At 45.4% G+C, this 19,798-nt stretch overlaps 2 protein-coding genes across 8 annotated transcripts in view; one reads left to right on the top strand and one right to left on the bottom strand.

The window, feature by feature from the left end:
* Positions 1 to 12,526, bottom strand: part of MIDEAS (mitotic deacetylase associated SANT domain protein) — a 104,458-nt gene extending 91,932 nt beyond the window's left edge. The window contains exon 1 of one of the 2 annotated variants that reach the window (XM_073577641.1): positions 12,435 to 12,526. The gene's annotated coding sequence lies outside the window, so the exon portion shown is untranslated. Of the gene's footprint in view, positions 1 to 8,026; positions 8,251 to 12,434 lie in introns of those variants that run through there. The other variant, XM_073577642.1, reaches the window with a different exon arrangement.
* LOC141091889 (prostaglandin reductase 2-like) overlaps positions 11,184 to 19,798 on the top strand; it is a 137,582-nt gene continuing 128,967 nt past the window's right edge. For 4 of the 6 annotated variants that reach the window (XR_012232610.1, XM_073577649.1, XM_073577645.1 and 1 more), the window contains exon 1: positions 17,365 to 17,516. Coding sequence is in view for 3 of the 6 variants with exons in the window: in XM_073577649.1 (XP_073433750.1) it covers positions 17,459 to 17,516 (58 nt within the window). In the remaining 3 variants the exon portion in view is untranslated. Of the gene's footprint in view, positions 11,208 to 13,172; positions 13,196 to 17,364; positions 17,517 to 19,798 lie in introns of those variants that run through there. The other 2 variants (XM_073577648.1, XM_073577647.1) reach the window with 2 other exon arrangements.

The raw sequence follows: 19,798 nt of genomic DNA, 5'->3' as shown, positions 1-19,798 counted from the left end.
GTATGGTCACATCATGCAACAATGCAGCCTGACATCTATTTGTCACTGGACGGGACAAAATTATCTTATCTTCTCGGCGGACAGGGGAGGAATACTCTTGTTTATTATTTTAATTTTTACAGGGGACAATGGCTTCAGTGAACTGGACGATGACGTGAGTTATGATTTAATTCAGATTCATTAAAGGAGTCGGTGTCATAATTTCAATCAAATGACTTTATTCTGGGTGTGTTTTTGTACAATATCACTATGGTGTTAGTAATGGGGGCATCTTATTGACACCTCTCCATTGCTAACCTCTGGGCTTGATGTCTCCTGAGAATATAAAGGTGACATCAACCTCACCAACTATCACCCCACCTGCCACCTCACCAGGGCAAGAGGGAAGTGCCAGAATTGGTGCCTTTTCTGGGGCGGCCGAGAGCTGATGTTTTGTGCTGATATTAATAGCCTGGGAAGCTCCATGGGTATTACCCCCTTCCCAGGCTATAAACATCTGCCTCCAGCCATCTGTTTTCCCTCTGCCGGTTGCAAAAATTACACAGGAGCCCATGCCATTTTTTTCAAAAAAATTAATATATGAACAGTAAGCTGCACACACTGTACTAATTATATATGTCACCGACATCTTTATATCTAATTTAACCTGTCACTTTAATTTACGCGGCAGATGAATTGCCACCTTTCACCGATAGAGAGAAAAATATAATAAATATATAGTGTGTAAATGACAGATAATTACTCGAAGTCTATTATTTGCATCTGGTCACATGCCGACTAAATGCGCACAGCCTCCTTCAATGCATTTAGTCGGAATGTGGTTGGAAATATGAAGACAACATCATACTTGCAGTCACATGACTACCGGCGCCCACAGAATCCTCACAGTGTGCAGTGCACGCGATGTGAGGCATCACAAGTCTGCAGCCATTTTTTCCATCAAAAACAGTGCTGTAAACATATGCAAAAAGCACTTGATACAGTTAAATTGTACTTGCTCATTTAGCCGTGGGGTGTGATTCATTGGGTTCAGCCATGGTTGTCGCCGCCCATGCAATTTGAACATTGTTCCCAGGGTTGTGCCGACGTCACTAAAATCAGTTTTGAAAATCCTTCACTTGCGCAGTGTATCATGGAGCCGCGCTTGCGCAGTGTCAGTGAGCCGCGCATGCGCCGTGACGAGCATCTGCAGCCGCACAGTCCGCGAAGCTGGGTACTACACACAGCTTCAGTGAGCATGCGCAGCTCCCCAATCGACACTGTGCAAGTAGTGTAGTCAGTGTTGCGTCTCCAGATGCTCTGAGGAGGGAGGAGCACCCGAGTTCGGAAGCTAGCGACACAGATGGACATTTATCTTCCATACTTGCAGAAAAATAACTAAAACTAACTTGATTGGGGTTCGATGGATGCAGGGATTGTCTAACAAACAAGCAATCCCAGCATGTTTTGCGGCTGTGGAAGAGCTGGGAGACATGCAGCTGCGGGGACTTAAACATATTAATCGAGCACGCTGAAGTCACTGTTAGCACTCGAGCATGCCCAGATAACACCTTATCCCAGCACGTTCACTCATCACTACTAGTTAACTGAGTTTTCTTATGTAAAAGGCATCCAAAAATAAAGCAAGAGCACGTAACAAGAATTCTAAAGTCAATGTGATTGTGATCCACCGGTACAGTATTATGCATTCATTTTGACACTAATTTATCCATTTCATAGGACTATGTCTGGTATGATGAGGTTAGCATTGTCTATATGGTATTACTGCTTGGACGCCATTATATTTAGTAATATATTGCCTTTGCCTCTGGTTTTACTACATGGCACAGTTCTAAATCTACTGGATGGAAGGCCGATAAAATAGTTTTGGAGGTGTGCTCCATGGATTTAGTGGGGTGTGGATCACTACGTGGAATATTTCTTCTAAAAGGCACACCCCAACGAAATAGGCTGTGCACACCCATGGAACACATCAGGATAGAAAAATGATTAACAATCTACATTTTGCTAACGAATTGGCTCCAGTGCAAAACCGACATACACCAGAGCTCAGCACGATTGCAAGTCAGTGGCATCTTAAGGCTACCATTTTAATCAAAATCTGTTAGAAATGAAAACCATACCCCTTAGGGCTTGGGCGCACGGCCAATTAAACCGGATGGGTGCTATCAGTGGTTGTGATGGATCACACTCGTACCAATGGTGGGGTTGTGCATATATTCGCTTTTTCCTTGGACAGAGTGGTCCAGGGAAAAATTTATTAACATGTCCGATTTTGATTTAGTGTTTGATCAAAATCAGCAATGACAGAACGATTTGAATTTCATAGACTGACTGAAGTGAGTGGAGACTTTTTTTTTCTCTCTCTCCACCTCTGAGAAATATGGATCCCAATCTGATCAGAGTCTGATTTGGGCAGTTTCTCATATGGGGAGAAAATAGTCCTGTGACCTTATCTTAGCACGAACAAAGCCTTAAGCCCCCGTCACACACAGCGATCTCACTAGCGAGATAGCTGCTGCGTCACAAGTTTTGTGACGCAACAGCGATCTCACCAGCGAGATCGCTGTGTGTGTGACACTGACCAGCGACCGGCCCCCCTGCCGGGTATCGCTGATCATCCTGGAATGGCCAGGACATTTTTTTTGATCGCTGGTCTCCCGCTGGCCAGCACACATCGCTGCGTGTGACAGGCGGGAGACCAGCGATCAGCGCGCTGGCAACTAAGGTAAACGCAGGGTTTCTAAGCAGCGCGTGGTGCTTAGAAACCCGATGTGTACCTTAGTTACCAGCTCCCTGCATCAGCGCGCTGGTAACTAACGTACACAGCGACGCCGCGCGCTCGGCAACTAACGTACACAGCGACGCCGCGCGCTCGGCGTCGCTGGTGCTGATCGCTGGTGAAGCTGTCTGTTTGACAGCTCACCAGCGATCATGTAGCGACACACCAGCGATCCTGACAAGTTGATATCGTTGTCGGGATCGCTGGTGAGTCACCATGTGTGACGGGCCCTGACAGTCTCCTTAATCCCAGCCAAGATACTACTAAGGCCTCATTCAGATATCCAGGATTTTTCTGGTATGTTACAATCAGGGTTTTGGATCAGTGTTTGGCCAGTTTGTTAGTTTTTATCATCATTCTTTAAACAGTGATTAAAGTGATTGACAAAAGACTGAACATGTGCACAAGCAAGGCATTTTTTACATCTCAGTGCTTATGTTAATTCTTTTTGACATTCATTAAGTCCTTTTCTAAGCCAGTTAGTTACTGACCAAACCCACCTGAAAAAAAAAAAAAAAAAAAAAAGTACATTTCATTTAAGGCCCCGTCTCACTAAGCGATCTCGGTAGCGAGATCGCTGCTGAGTGACAACTTTTGTGACGTAACAGCGATCTCTACTCTTTAGACTTCATTATCAGATTGTGTGGTCATTTCTTAGCACAGGTTCCTACATCTTGAAAGCAAAAAGTTTGGCAACACAATAGTCTTGGGTGGTCTGATCAAATAACCACATTGTAAGCAAGTGAGTGATTTATTAGATCTAGGAAAAAACATGTTGCTTTGCTTTTGACTACAACATGGTATTGTAAGATTCATAACTCCTTAGTTGTTACGGATAAAGGGGTTGTCAGTTCACGCCATATTAATGACCGATCCATGTATTGGTCATCAACATCAGATTGGTGGAAGTCCGACACCCCCAATAATCAGGTGTTATAACCTATGGTGGCAGCCAGATATAAAAACACAGCCCCGATTCAACAAGTTGTTTCACCAAAATGGCTTAGAAAAATCATTCAAAATTACTGAAGTTGCACAAAAATTTTGCAATTTGGCTTTTTTTTATTACATCAGTCCCAGACAGCTCTGTCAGGATAGGGCTTGAGTAAGCATGTCGGGAAAAAAAAAAAAAAAAAAGAGAAAAAAAAACAAACAAAAAAAACAAACACCCTAGTGAATGAATCGGGGCCTTGTAACCGTTCTGCAGTACCTGGCAGCTGCTGCTACACACTGCTTTGAAGCCGTATTTGGCAGCTGTCGGAGCAATGAAAAGCTGTTCGGTGAAGTCGGACCCCCACCAGTCTAAGTGCCCAGAAAATCCCTTGAAGGCTGGGATCACACATGCGAGAAGCGCAGCCGAGTCTCGCATGTTAATACCCGGCATTCAGGAGCGGAGCGTTAAACTGCATGTATTTCTATGCGGCCGCACGCTCCGCTCCCGAGTGCCGACGGCAGTGCTGGGTATTAAGATGCGAGACTCGGCCATGTTTCTCGAATGTGTGATCCCAGCCTAAGGCCGGAGTCACACTGGCGAGGAATACGGGAGAGTGAGAGGCGCAAAAAGCACGCATTAGACACGGACCAATGATTCTTTATGGGGTCACTCGCACCAGCCGTATATTTCTCCTCCGTATCTTACGCTCCATGCCACTCGCAGCATGCTGCGATTGTCAGCGTACTACAGCCGTAGTACGCCAATGCAAGTCTATGGGTGCGCAAAAAATGCAGATTACACACGGACCACACATGTGACTTGCGAGAAATACGCACCCGGTGTCTTTTACCAAAGCCGGCAATTCAGTGCGCTATACAGTAAACTCACACTGACAGGTTTAATAAAGAAAGAAATAATAGATATATACACATTGCACACACATATATATATATATATATATATATATATATATATATATGCGCATTCTATGAGTATATATCTATTCTTTCATTTCTTTATTAAAACTGTCATAGGGCTCCATTATATGTCCATTTTGCAAGCCGGCAAGAAAATCTCGTCATACGGATTACATACGGATGCTCACATGCACAAAATACGCGACCACACCTTGATTACGGATGACATACGGAGCACTATTTAGGGGTCTGTCATCCGTATTACGCATTTAAAATACTGACCGTATTTTGCGTTGGTTAGTGTGACTCCAGCCTAAGGCTAAGTTTTTGCAGTGCAGATTTGCCACCAAACCGGAGTGGTTTCCTAATGCCAAAGTGAATGAGATTCCTGAAGTCTTGTGCACACGTTGCTCATTTGTAACTTGCAGATTTATATCTGCCGCACGCCAATTCGTTCAGCGTTTTTTGCTGCATATTTCACTCCATACTAATGAGTGGGGAAAAATCTGCACAAAAAGAACAGCGCTTTTGCTGCTGCCTTTTTCCTGCTAAGAGATGCACAAGTGGTGCAGAAATTTCTGCACCAAATACTTGATATCTGCATATATCCTCAAGCTATCAAAATGAGACTAGTCATAACAGGTGTCTCAATAATGTATGTAAAAATATAAACACAAGTTATATTAAAAAAGCCATACCGTGCATTAATCATGCTGTACCTACAATATAGTATATTACATCTAGGTTATGTTGAAATGTGATCTTTGGCCTGCAGGAAAGGGCAGCATTGCTGGTCTGGTTACACATCTACACCGCCGGGTCCAACGCTTATAGGAAGGAACATATTGTACCAGTAGCAATGGATTGCAGACGACCTACAAAGCTAACGTGAATTAATTTCACTTTGTGCATTAGTTGTTTATTTTTTTAATGCAATGCCAAGAAGATTGACTGCAATATTTTTTCTTAACTGTTAATCCCCCTTTTCATATAAAATGCTCAGGGAGATCTATGTCTGGCCCATAGATCTTAACAGCTCATTTACATTAAAAGAAAAACGTTGATTTTTCTGGAATAAGATATCGGATCATAGATATCAAGGAATCGTTTAATTCAGCTTCCTAAACGCCCATATAGACGGTGGATCCTAGTGACAGGTTTCCTTTAAATGAGTGTTCAACTAACAGGAATTTCCCCAACAGCCCTTAGAATATATCATAAGTTTACGACTAAATAAAGTAATAAGGAGAGCCAGACATCTGACACTGATCGTCCTCCGGATTTTTATCTATTGATTGAGATGGATAAAACAATCAAAAGCATTTGATCTTTGTGTCTCCTAACAGCAGACATCATGAGACAGTCAGACGGTCCCTTACAAAATAAATAGTTTGCTGATCCTGCAGAGATGCCCAGCGCTGCAGACGGAGATCCTGCATGCAAACATTTCCACCATAGGCAGCACAGCTGCTCTGACAACAGCATTTTCAAGTTATGTTCAAATAAAACGCAATCATCGTTTAATTAAAGGTTATGTATCGTAGCTATAAAGTCAATGTGTTCTTTAGTAACCATCTGCAAGATTTCCACCCAGTCAGTGGATGGAAAGGCTCATAAAACTTGCCCAACTGGATTACAAGAAATTAATCTGGAGGGTTATGCTACATACAGACATTGGCGCGTCATGGATCAGGCAAGGCCTCCTGATCTGGACTCCCCAGCTTCATAGGCATTAGTGATGAGCGAACGTGCTCGGATAAGGCGTTATCTAAGCATGCTCCTGTGCTTAGTGTCTTCGGCGTGCTCGAATAATATGTTTGAGACCCCGCGGCTGCATATTTAGGCACTTTGGAAACCACAGAAGCACCTGGCCTTACTAGAATGCCAGATTTAGGCTACTTTCAGACTAGCGTTACCAGGCGCAGCGCTCGGCTGCCGCTAAGCTCCGCCCTAGGCCGCGCCCCCTCGGGTCAGCTCCTCCTATGGTCGCATGGCGCTGCATGCGATCAGCGTACCCTACATTTAACGTTGGGTACGCTGGCATGTTTTTGCCGGTGCCGGCGCCCTTTTTGCGCTGTGCCGCCGTGCGCCAAACGCACCTTGTTGCATTTTTGTGCGCTCGGCGCAGCACAAAAAGGGCGCATGCGTCGGCAAAAACATACTCGCGCATGGCCAGCGTACCCAACGCTAAGTATAGGGTACACTGATCGCATGCAGCGTAATGCGACCATAGGAGGAGCTGACCGGAGGGGGCGTGTCTGGGGCGGAGCTTAGCAGCAGCCGAGCGCTGCGCCTGGTAACGCAAGTCTGAAAGTAGCCTTACACACCGACTGGCCGCAGGTCTTCTAGCCCAAAATCTACAGCCTCGTTCAGATGTCCGGGTTGTATCCTTCCCCCCTCCCCAAGGATACAACACAAACCCACTATAAACTATGGTCCGATTCCCTTTTTTTTTGCCCCACAGACAGTGTGTCCGTGCAAAACTCTGAGACATGTCTTTTATTTTTCCGGTATCACGGATGAAAGAAAAAAAAAAAAAAAAAAAAAAAAAAGGGACAATACGAGGCTATCAGTCCCAGAAAAACACATATGGCCCTCGGATGGCATCAGTGTACGTATTCAACATTGCAATATATCAGTGAAGCGTTGTCATTTAGTTACACATCATGAAGAAAGACAAAACAAAACTACTTTCAAAAAGGAAACACTGATGATACACAGCTCCCCCCCCTCATGCACCATGTTTAAACACGGAGGTGTGAATGAAGCTTTAGATATATGAGGCTGATGAGTTAAGAGTCCATGCATGGGCGAATCCAACCTAATGGCATTGTCCAGGAAAAGAAAACTGACTAGTTTCTTCCCCAACAGTGCCACACCTGTCCACAGGTTGCATGTGGTATTGCAGCTCAGCCTCATTTACTTTAGTGAAGATGGCATCACCGGGTGGAACAATGCAGTGCATTTCACGTTAAAAAAACCAAAAACGTCTCAGTTTTGCCATAAAGGCTCTCAAATTATCTGTGTAAAATAAGTTATCCATTTGCAGTATATTTATACCTGTTTACTTAAAGTAAAACTTTGCAACTTTTGCCTAGTCGTAGCAAAAGGCCAATCTCCTATGAAGAGTTTTTTCCCGTTGCAGATTTTCAAAATTACGCAGCTTCAAAAACGCATTGTGGGCACATAGCCCAATGATGCACACGGCAAAGGTATAGGTGGGGGGACGAGACGCAATTCAGAGTTTACAATGACAACAACCCTTTATATAATATTTGGTGCTGCACATTGACACCATACCCGGTGACAGATATGACAGAAAAAAAAATAATAAAATGCAGTGAATAAGGCGCACTTCATAGGAAGCAATAAAGGAATAATAACACAACAAACCTTTGTGAGACTTGCAAGCTCCAGTATCATGCTCAGCACTTATTTTGGGGGCCGCTTGGCTGTCTGGGGTGCCCTCCTGCCCTGTCAATTGCACTGCACAAACTCCACACAAGCTGGAGAAGTTCAGGAGTAAATAGAAAATCCCTTTAAAAAAAATAACTAAAAAAATTGCAACCAAAAATCTAGAACCAGGCCAAGGGGGTCACAAATGGGGTGCCCACCCTGAGCGACTTCTAGCAGAGATCTCACAGCCAACAACTCCCAGTCCATAAAAAAAAAAAAAATTGTTTTCTGACTTTGTTTAACTCCATAGAGTCGTCACTTCCTCTCCTTCCCCCTCCTCCTGTGCTAAAATGAAAGCACAGGAATCTGAGTGCTGCAGGCATTGCCCTGACTTGCACAGACTGTTACAGGAGCCATGGAGAGGATGACCCCACTGCCACCGCCATAGGGCGAAGACGCTTGGAAGAAAGTCCAATAGTTTATGGCGAAGTTTGGTTTTAAAAGTAAAACGTTAGATGAACTTATAAAATTAAATACATACGCAGGCATCTGTGGGGACATGTGCAGACCCAGACAGCCGAAACACCCTGTTCAAGTATATTATAGTGGTCTCTCGCCCTCTATTATCAGTCGGAGTATCAAACAACAGGGGCATGTTCACATGTGACAGATTCTCGGCAGAAAACCTGTGTGTATCCATAGAGGAATCCACAGCAGTAAATCGGCACCATGAAACTAAAGGTCCCATCTTACATAGCGAGATCGCTGAAACGACACAGATTTTGTGACGCAACAGCCACCTCGCCAGCGATTTCGCTACATGTGACACATAGCGGCGACCGGCCGCTGGATATCGCTGATCGTGCTCGAATGTCCTGAGCCATTTTTTGATCGCTGGTGTCCCGCTGGCCAGCACGCATCGCTGTGTTTGACACCGACAAGTGACCTCGTTGGCGACGCAGAACTCAGGGACGCAGGCGGGAGTCGTCAGAATCGCTGCTGTGTGACAAGGTCCGAACGACCACCGAGGTCGTTACATGGATCGCCGGATCGTTGCTGCATCAGTGAGTAGATCTGCCTGTTTGGCAGCTTTCTAGCGACCATGTAACGACACACCCGCGATCCTTACCAGGTCGTATCGTTGTCGGGATCGCTGGTGCGTCGCTATGTGAAACGGGACCCTAAGAATTGGGGTGGAAATATAACTGTAGAGAATAACAGCATGCAGTGTCAGACTGAAGAACATTGGGCCCACCAGAGGATTTGGTTCTGGGTGCGCACCTTTCTCCCCCACTCAAGAGTGAAGAGCCCCAGAGCAGCTGCAAGGTTTGCACTATGAACTATCCTGAAGAAGCAGCCAGGGCCCACCGGAGGATTCTCCAGTTCTCTGGTGGGCCAGTCCAACCCTGACAGCATGGAAAATAAATCAGCATTATACTAAACTCCATCGCCCACTACGATAATAAAATATATGATAAATTGTAGGAGTTAGTCCATTAACTACCGACTCCACCAAAATGGACGTTACTGAACGTGTCCTAATGGTTTTAGAGGGGTGGGGGCATAAGTTTGGAACGGATAATACGGAGCTACAAAAAAAACAAAAAAAAAACAAAAAAAAAAAAACACAGAAACGTGCACATATTTACAGTCTGTTATCCTTGTAGATGCATTGCTAGCTGCTCTGATGGTCAATATTGGCCCCGGAATCAATGAGTACACCATCTCGATGTCACGGGACCGCTGAAGCCTGTGACTGTCTGCAGCAGTCAGGGCGAATGGCATGTCAGCGGATGTTTCTCTGTAGGTTACTGTAAGTATACACTATAGGGAACAACTGAAGGAGCCACATAGGGCACCATCCAACCTGAGGCCGATAAATTAAGAAAATCTTAGGATATTTTTGGAGCGGGTGTACAATGAGGGTACCTGTGCAGACGCCATGACACCAACGCCACTGATATTGCACCGTGGTGTCCTGGTAATCGCTGTGCATGGCCAATGTGCGGCTCCATTGTAATAGTGCCTTCTTCCACCTTCTGCACAGTTACTACCTGCAATTGTTTTATGACAGTTTGCTTTGTTCTTCATGGTGATAGGAATGTGAGTATAATGTCTGTATACCCAGCACAGATCTTCTTCCATCAGATCTGTCTTAAAAGTTTCTTTCCGCTTGCATCCTTGTCGCTGCTCGCAGGCTTGCATTGTAAGCAGTGCACAAGCCCACGCCAGCCTCCCACTTCTTTTCTGATAGTGTTTCTGCAAGCTGCTCTATACTTTCCCCTTTATCAAATGGGCTGCTGGTTCTCAACATACTGTACATCATTCAAGAGTGTACAATGGAGGGGCTGCTAACCCCACAAGCAATCTGCTGCCTGAGCTACTAGGGCGAGCAGCGACCAATCAGTAATAGGGGCAATAACCACACACTTTTAGGGGGCTCTATAACTTAATGTTATGGTCATGAATTGCTGCAAAATATATAATCATTGTCAATAGCACTGAAGGAAATACTCAGTTCAGATGTCTCCAGAAGTTAAATGGAGCGGATGTCGATCACGCACACCTCTGCTCCATTCAATACAAGGCACGGCAGAGCCCCATTCTCAGGATATCGGGGGGGGGTACCAGGAATTGTAACCTTCCTACCCCGCATCAGTACATTATACCCATTTTTTTTTTTGGAATTACCCTCTCTGAAAGGCATAAATTTAGTAGTTAGTATTTGTTCCACTCCTGGTTTTACAATCAGAGGAAAAGTATATGGGTATGTGCACACGCTGCGGATTCTGCTGCGTTGTACAGTACCTTTATTTCCTATGGGGGGGGGGGGAAAAATGCTGTGCACATGCTGCAGATTTCTCCATGCGGCATTGCTGCGGGATACAATCCGCAGCATGTCAATTATTTGCGCGGTTTCACACCTTATCATTATGAGGTGTCAAACCACAGGGCAAACCGCAGATAAATGCGGATTTTCCAACAAAATCCCCACACCCTAAAAACTACGTGTGCACTTACCCTAATACCACTCCTGGTTTTGGCTTTTACTGATGTTAAATACTGACCAAGTCCTTAGATAAATGTCAATTTTTGGTGTGACCAACCATCTAATGTGTAAGCAGGAGACCTGAACCTCCCCTAATGTCCAATACACTCATGTGGCACATGGAATAAGGTTGGTACAAGGTAACCCATTTATTAATAATTCTAAGTTTACATTTTTTGGGGGGGCAGTATTGTGTTCAGGACTTTTTTTTTTTTAAGAAAAAAAAAAAGTTCCATTAAATAAAAAACGACAAAAATAAAAACAGACATAAGAGCACAGGAACTCAGATGGCTACATGCATTTTTGCATCTGAATAGTGGCTGGTTGGTAACAGAGAACTTGCATTTCAAAAGTGAAAGGCGCTGTTCCCACATTGAGTTCTTAATGTTGCAGATTTTCTGCACCTATTAAGTGAAATAGGTTAGGGGTATGTGCACACGTTGCGGATTCATCTGCGGATCCACAGCGGATTTGGCCCTGCGGATCCCCAGCAGTTTTCCATAGGATAACATGGTACTGTACATCCCATGGAAAACAAAAGTCGCTGTGCACATGTTGTGGAAAATTCCACGTGGAAATGCAGCGGTTTATTTTCCACAGCACGTCAATTCTTTATGCGGATTCCGCAGCCTTTTTACATCTATTCCATTATAGGAATCCACAGGCATTTTGACCTGCGGATTCTGCAGATTCCATGCGGAAAAATCCGCACACGAATCCGCAATGTGAGCACATACCCTTACTTGCATTGTTTTTTTTTTTTTTAAATATGCAGTGTAAAAAAAAACAAAAAAAAAAAACCCCCCATAGTGGGAATGTAGCCTAAGGCCAAGGGTCACACGAGAAACTCGCCCGTCAATACCCGGCACTGCCGCTGGCACTCGGGATCAGAGCACTCAGCTGCATGCAGCCGCACACTCCAGTCCCGAGTATTGACGTGCGAGTTTCTCGCAAGTCTGACCCTGGCCTAGGGACGGGATCACACTACCGTGTGTGATGCGAGAAACTCACACATGTCCCTCGCCTCAACACCCGGCACTAGAAATACATACAGCCGCAGGTCCGGTCCTGAGTGCGAGTTTCTCGCATCACACATGGTAGTGTAATCCCGGCCTAATACAAATGCTAGCACTGTTTCCTGAACAAGGTCTAAACCTTTTTTGTTTTTCCCCATTAATTAGCATTGAAGAGTTACCTGACCACTTATAGCATAACTCTAACGGTATCCTATAAGCACTGCAGACGTGAACATAGGGAGAATTTCTACACATCTGGACTGCAAATAACTAATGTGTTTTTTAATAGTTACAAATAGCTGCACTTATTGTGAATACAGACAAGTTTGCCACTAAATACCTTCCGGAGCGATCTGGCATCTTCTGAGTATCAGACGACTGATCACTCCTGCTAGCCACTCCCTTGGGCCACATATACTCCTATGGACCCTAATTAGGACACAAAGGTGAAATCATTCTCCAGGGTTGAGTTCACACAGGGCAAATGTCTTGCACTTTTTAATTTGAGCACAAAAAAATATTAAATCTGCGTGCATTTGAAAATTCTCAGCAGATCCATGACTATAGGGCGGATATTTTACACAAATCCTGAGAGTTGCAAGCATTTACCTCCGACATAATAATCTCAGTGACCGATAACCCACAGAATAAATGAAAGGGACTTTCCTAGCATCCCAATGCGCGCGCCTCTCTAGGCTGCGGCACTCACACACGTCCTCTTTACATAGTTGCTGTTCCTCAGCTTCCATTGCTGTTGCAACTTAGATTTGTGAAACTCATTGTCCTTTGATACATTATCACAGTTATGTAAAGAAGTATGTACGGTAGATAGACGTCCATAAGGGTATGCGCAGACGGTCAGTAAACGCTGCGGGCTGGACGCTGCGTACTTGTGCCGCGTCCAACGATGATGTTCCGCAGAGCCACATAATAGTTGCAGCCAATCACGGGCTGCAGTGGTTGCGTGCCACGCTTACTTGGGGCCAGTGATGGGCTGCAGCAGTCATATTTAAATACATGATGTTATAACTGCTGGAAAATAACCAAAAACTTGCGAGGACCTCTGGAGTGTGATCGCTGGAGCGGCGCTGGACTTGACAGGTGAGTGATTTTCTGCCACTGCTCACCGATTTTGGGACTCTCAAGCAATGTGCACACGATGCAGATATCCAGCGGATCCGCAGCGGATTTTACCGCGCAGAAACATTGCATATCCGCATTGTGATGTACAGCAGCATGTTAATCAATAGAAAAAAAACCCGCTGTACAGACGCTGCGGATTTTTCCGCGCGGTTTTCTTGTGGTTCAAAATATGCAGCATGTCACTTCTTTTGTGTGGTTTTCCACCTGCTCCATTCTCCAAATCCGCAGGGGAAAACCGCACAAAAACCGCAAGAAAACCGCAGGAAAAATGAAGGAAAAATGTAGGTCATTTGACCTGCGGATTTCTTCAATTCTGCGAGGAAAAATCCACAGGGCTAAAAAGTCCGTCTGTACTTAGCCTCAGGCAAACCCTTTAAGGGTATGCGCACACGTTGTGGATTTGGCTGCGGATTTTTCCTCGCAAATTTTGCTGAATCCGCAGGTAAATGACCTGCTTTTTACCTGCAGATTTAATGTGGATTTAGTACAGATTTACAGCGGATTTTCAGCAGATTTAGTGCGGATTTCGCCTGCGTTTTTACACTTGCAGATTCCTATAATGGAAGAGGTGTAAAAACGCTGCGGATCTGCACAAAAGAATTGACATGCTGCGGAAAATAAACTGCAGCAAACCTGCGCTGAATTTTCCGCAGCATGTACACAGCAGATTTGGTTTTCCATAGGTTTACATGGTACTGTACACCACAGCAGAATCCGCAACGTGTGCACATACCCTTAAGACCTTGTTTCCCAATGACGGAAATGCGGAGTCTTTTTTGGAATAGAAGTTGTATCCAAAAAAAAAGAAACTCCTCCTCTATTATATAACGACGTTAACAGGTAATTTTCTTTTCATAATGAAGTATTATAAAAGCCCACAGGAGCTCGCCCCTCAATGGTCATGACATAACTGCTGTTTCTATGGTGAGTATTGAGGTGTCACAAGGAACAGTGGGATTTCTTTTATTAATTCAGTCAAGGGAAAATCTAATCAGCTCTGCCAGGGTTTCTGCACAGGAAATTTATTAGCAAAAATTGCAGGTTTCCTAAGCTGTTAATAAGAAATGAATATACTTTGCATGAGATGCTGCTAAACCCTGCATTGCCTCTGTGGAGGATATATATATATATATTAGGATATATCCATTTTAAAGGGGTACTCTGGTAGGTAGGAGATGAGCAGACCCATGCTTTAGTCCAAAGTTTGGTTTGGGTACCAGACCCTGGACACCATTGAAGTCAATGGGGACAAAACTCTGGTGCTTGAAAAATGGATGTAGTAAGGACTAAGGGGCTGCAAAAGAGTCTCTCTCTCTCGACCTCGCCTGGACTTCCGACCACTAAAACGGACTTCCAGGAGAAGTCTGTGTTCGGAGTTCAGCATCGGTATGAGCCCTGAACCTTACAGTTCAGCTCACTCATCTCTCATTATCACCTATCCATAGGAAAATGTGATAACGTCTAGACCAGCAGGGGTCTGACTACTGGGACCCCCACCCATCTCAAGAATGTAAAGGGGGTTTTACACATAGCGATATCGCAAGCAATATCGCTATAGTGTCACCGACTTTGTGACGCAGCAGCGATATTGCTAGCGATATTGCTATGTGTGATACTTACCTCCGACCGGCTCCACTGCTGTCTGTCGCTGATCGCGCAGCTCCATTTCTCATCGGGCGCTTCCTGCTGGCGCCAACGAGCGACGCGTGGATGCGGACGGGAGAACGTCATGATCGCCGCGTCTGAAAGGTAAATAACGACCCCTACTGCGTCGCTGCTGCATCGCTGTGAGATCTGCCTGTGTGGCAGCTCACTAGAGACCATTTAGCGATGCACCAGCGATCCAGACAGGGTCGTATCGTGGTCGGGATCGCTGGTGCATCGCTAAATGTAAAGGGGCCTTAACACTTTTATTCCCTTTAGGTTGCATTCTGTGAAAATCGGACCTTAATGTATGGACTGTCCGTGGGTCTCCCGACTCCAATGTGATAGCTTTATAGAAACATATGATGTGGTCATATTTGGGTTGGGAGCCCCTCAGACATTCCGTGCATTAAGGTCCGATCTCCGACCGATTTACCTGGACGCCTGAATGCATACCCCTTAGGCCTCTTGCACACTTCCGTTCCGTTTTTGACCATCAGTCAAAATCCGCCAGGTTTTGAAAAAAACGGATCCGCTATTTTTTTTGCGGATCCGTTTTTTTCCCCATAGAGTTGCATTACTGGCAGATCTTAACGGATGACCATCCGTTGGATCCGTTTTTGTGAGGAACCGTCAAATTTTTTTTGTCCGCCGGCATGCTTGGACGGACCATGCAACGTTTTTTTTGTTGTTGGATCCGCATTTTCCATTGCGCATGCCCGGAGAAAGGAAGTCAGGGAGAAGTCGGGGAGAAAATTAACCCTGAAATCCTTTCTGGCGGACGAAAAAAAATTCTCTCTCTCTCGCCAGCGGTTCCTTTAAAATTCTTCATTCTGCGGATCCGTCACAAAACGGATCCTGTGCCATCCGTTCACATCATTTAGGAACGGACCCGCTTTTCCGCCTTTTTGGCGGATTTTAACTGACACAAAAAACTGAAGTGTGAAAGAGGCCTTAGGCTACATACATACAACCATGTTTTCTGATCCGAATGTTGTCCATGGAAAAACGGAGAGCACACTGACCACTATTATTCCATGGGGCTGTTCAGATGAGTTTTTTTTTTACATGGATCAAATGCCCACATGAAAAGAAAAATGTCAGCCTGTCATTAGGATGAGGCTCGCCTATTCAAGGCTATGGGTGCATGGAAAAACCTCAGCCTGCACTCGGGTGACATCAACAAAGGAAAAGATGGAGAAATGTTGTCCTCCATCTTCTCCTCATCGGAGAGAATCGGATTCTGCTGAGCTGGCACTCTGATCAGTGTCCCTCAGATGAAAGACTCTACAGTAATGTGACCGAGGTTATCAGCACACCAGACGGCCATTGGAACATGTGGGCAAAAAGCAGGCTTCACAGTCTCTGTGTGCCCCAAAAATCCATGGTAAAATAATAAAGAAAATCCTTGCCTGAACAGAACTAGTCACACAGCATTTTTTGGTCTTCATTTTTCTGTCTGTAATCCACATATGAAAACTTTTTTTTTCGTAAAAACAAAAAAACACTTTTCTGCTTTTGATTCAGTAGTAAAATTTCAAGAGCTTTTTTTATTTATTTTGTTCCACACAGAAAAACGTCCCAAGAATTGACGTGTGGTTTTTTTAATGTGGAACCCCCCCCCATTGCTATGTGATGTCCGCTCCGTTCACATGTTCAGGCTCTTCAGCTTCTTTTAACCACTTCAGGTCTCCGGAGACGACAAGTGCTTAAAAGAAGTGACCCGACCGTTCTTCGGGTGTGTGCACACGCTGCGGATCCGCAGCGGATTTGGCCCTGTGGATCCGCAGCAGTTCCGCAGACATTGTACAGTACAATGCATAGCAATGGGATTTGAAAACCGCAGTGCTGATGCTGCAGATTTTTCCGCACGGATTTGCTGCGGTTTTAAATCCGCAGCATGTGAATTCTTTCTGCAGATTCCGCAGCAGTTTGCCACCTGTTCCATTGTCCAGGTGTCAAACCGCAGGGGAAAACCGCTGGCAAATCCGCAGGTGAATGCGCTCTGTGTGCACAAATTTCTGGGCTGAAGCCGCTCAGTTCTTTACAAGTCAATGGGACCGCTACAATTAACTTGGTACTTTTTTTTTTTTTTAAGCATTTTTGCTTAATAAAAACACTACTTTTTATCATCGTTTCATGGTTTTAAAAAAAAAAAGCTTTTAAAGAAAATTTACATAAAGCCTTCTCATTTTTGGCTGCCAGAAAAATAAAAAGTCGCCGATAAATAGAATAGTGCAGCCATAAAACTGACCAGAATATTACCGCCTGCAGCCACCACTAGAGGGCGCTCACCACAGGTCTCTCTTTCTGGGAGATGCATAATTCCACAAGGGCCGCAAGCGCCCTCTGGTGGCGGAATTCATGTAACTTTGCAATTTTGCCTGTCAGATACTAGTAGATATGAAGTGTGTATTATATCTTTACCTCTCGGGAAGAAATATTAGTCTATGCTAACGACAGAGCACTCCTAACATGACGGGACGGCTGTGCACCACCACGTAGCAAAGCCCCTGCTGCCTGCTTTAGTGGAATGTGCACGCCTCCAGTGATGGCCGCTTTAGGAAAGAATGACGCATGCGCAGTACGATTCTCTTCTCTGGGTTGTCCTTGGACGTCGAGCTGCGGGTCCTGGGTGAGTGGTCACGTGGTCCGTCTGTTACCTCTGTACGCGGCTGCTCCTCAGGCTCACTGCCGCAGGCTGCGTCCTGCGTGCCGTGGCCGGCTACAGGGCTCCATACACAGTCACGGAGGGCGGATACACTGGGAAATGGCAGCTGACTATAGAGAAGGCGACATTGGGGAGAATTAGGTCCAAACTTAGGACGTGCCACCAACATGGCCTGTAAATTACAAGTAGGGCATGCCGCTGGGCCGGGTGGCAGAGAGGCAATTGCCCCCTGGGCTGGTCTCCTAGCAGCAGCTTTGGGCCGTTCAGCCGGCACACATTACTTCAGAAGCCGCACTGTGTCTTCATTACTCGTCGCAACAAGCAGCATCATCCTGATTGGTGGAGCAGTGGTCACTCAAGGGTCTCTGATTGGTGGAGAAGCTGTCCCTAGGGGCTGTACTGTATTCTTCCTGCTCAGTGTGCTGCCTAAGGCCTCTTTCACACATCAGTTTTTTGCCTTCAGGCGCGATCCGGCTTTTTTTGGAAAAAACGGATCCGGCAAAATGCACTGCCGGATCCGGTTTTTCCCCATTGACTTGCATTAGCGCCGGATCGTGCCGGATGGCATTGCGTTTCATCCGTTTTTTGCCGGATCCGGCAACTTGTCTCATTCCGGCGTCTTGAAAAAACGTCTACTGTAACGTTTTTTGCCTCCGGCGAAAAAGCCGGAAGCGCCGGATCCGGCGCTTCCAGCTTTTTGCTACAATGAAAGTCTATGGGCGCCGGAATGCGCCGGATCCAGAAAAAGACGGATCCAGCCACCGGATCCGGTTTTTTCAAGTCTGCGCATGCTCAGATCCAATTGGCCAGCCTCCAGGAACAGAGACGGATCCAGCAAAAAAACGGATCCGTTTCTACAGTTCGCCAAAATTTATGCCGGATCCGTTTTTTCTAAAAAAAGCCGGATCATGCCTGACGGCAAAAAACTGATGTGTGAAAGTAGCCTTAGGCTACTTTCACACATCAGGTTTTCGCCGTCAGGCGCGATCCGGCGTCGTGCCGGAACGCCGGATCCGGCAAATGTTTCTTAAAACCGGATGTGACGGATCCGGTTTTCTGCCGGATCCGTCTTTTTCTGGACAGACAAAACCGGATCCGTCTCATCCGGTTCATCCGTTTTTCTATCCGTTTTTTCGACGGATTACGCCGGATCCGGTTTTTAAAATTGACCCTTGTGGCCTTCCGAACGGGATTGGCTACTGGAAAACTATATATAGCGTGTTCCTACAGCCCTTCTTTGACAGGTTGTAGAGGAGAAAGTGCAGGTTGGAGAGAAGAGCAAGTTACTGGCGAAGATGGATGTTGTCATTGGAAATATTTTGAAGAATTTGGCGGATTTTACAGCGGAGGCAAATCGTTTGAGGGTGATTGTTCTGGAGAAGGAGAGAGCGAGACAGCAGCGCATCAGGCATCGTAGACGACGTTTGTGGATCCACCCCATCACAGCCAAGAGAATGACGCGTGGGGTCTATTCTACACTCTGCATGGACCTTCGACGAAACCCGGATAAATTTTTTGGATATGTTCGGATGAAAATGGAGAATTTTGATTACTTGGTGGAGCGCATTGCACACCTCATAAGAAAAGCGGACACCTATTGCCGCTTCTCTGTTTCACCCGCAGAGCGTCTGATGGTGACTTTAAGGTAAGCCACATTTATTGGATATGCTCGCATCAGAGCACACTTTCACTGCAATCTTGTTGGTGGTAATTTGTATCTCCAAGTGTTATAGGTCAGTTTTGGTATGTAATGCTGTGATTTAAAACTAATTTATTGTTTTTTAATTCCCCACAGATTTCTTGCAACTGGAGAATCCCTTTCGTCACTGCATTTCCAGTACAGACTCGGGATTTCCACCATATCTGGAATTGTGAAGTACACATGCCGTGCACTGTGGGACTCCTTAGCTGAAGAGTTTTTACCAGAGCCCACAACAGAGAGGTGGATTGAAATTGCTGACAAGTTTCAACAGATATGTCAGTTTCCAAACTGCTTGGGCGCTGTGGACGGGAAACATATCCGCATTGTAAAGCCAGCTGGATCGGGATCGGAATATTTCAATTACAAGAAATATTTTTCAATTGTCCTCATGGCCATCGCTGACGCGGAATACAAATTTATTGCGGTTGATATTGGGGCCTATGGCCGCTCCAATGACTCTCAAGTTTTCAAACTGTCTGCCATGGGGCGTAAACTGTATGGAAACACCTTCCAGTTCCCACCACCTAGACCGCTGCCGCAAACA

Source organism: Dendrobates tinctorius, unplaced genomic scaffold (genome assembly GCF_039654945.1).
Source record: "Dendrobates tinctorius isolate UK_male_01 unplaced genomic scaffold, ASM3965494v1 ptg000057l, whole genome shotgun sequence".
Lineage (NCBI taxonomy): Eukaryota > Metazoa > Chordata > Amphibia > Anura > Dendrobatidae > Dendrobates > Dendrobates tinctorius.
This window is presented reverse-complemented; position numbering and strand designations above follow the sequence as displayed.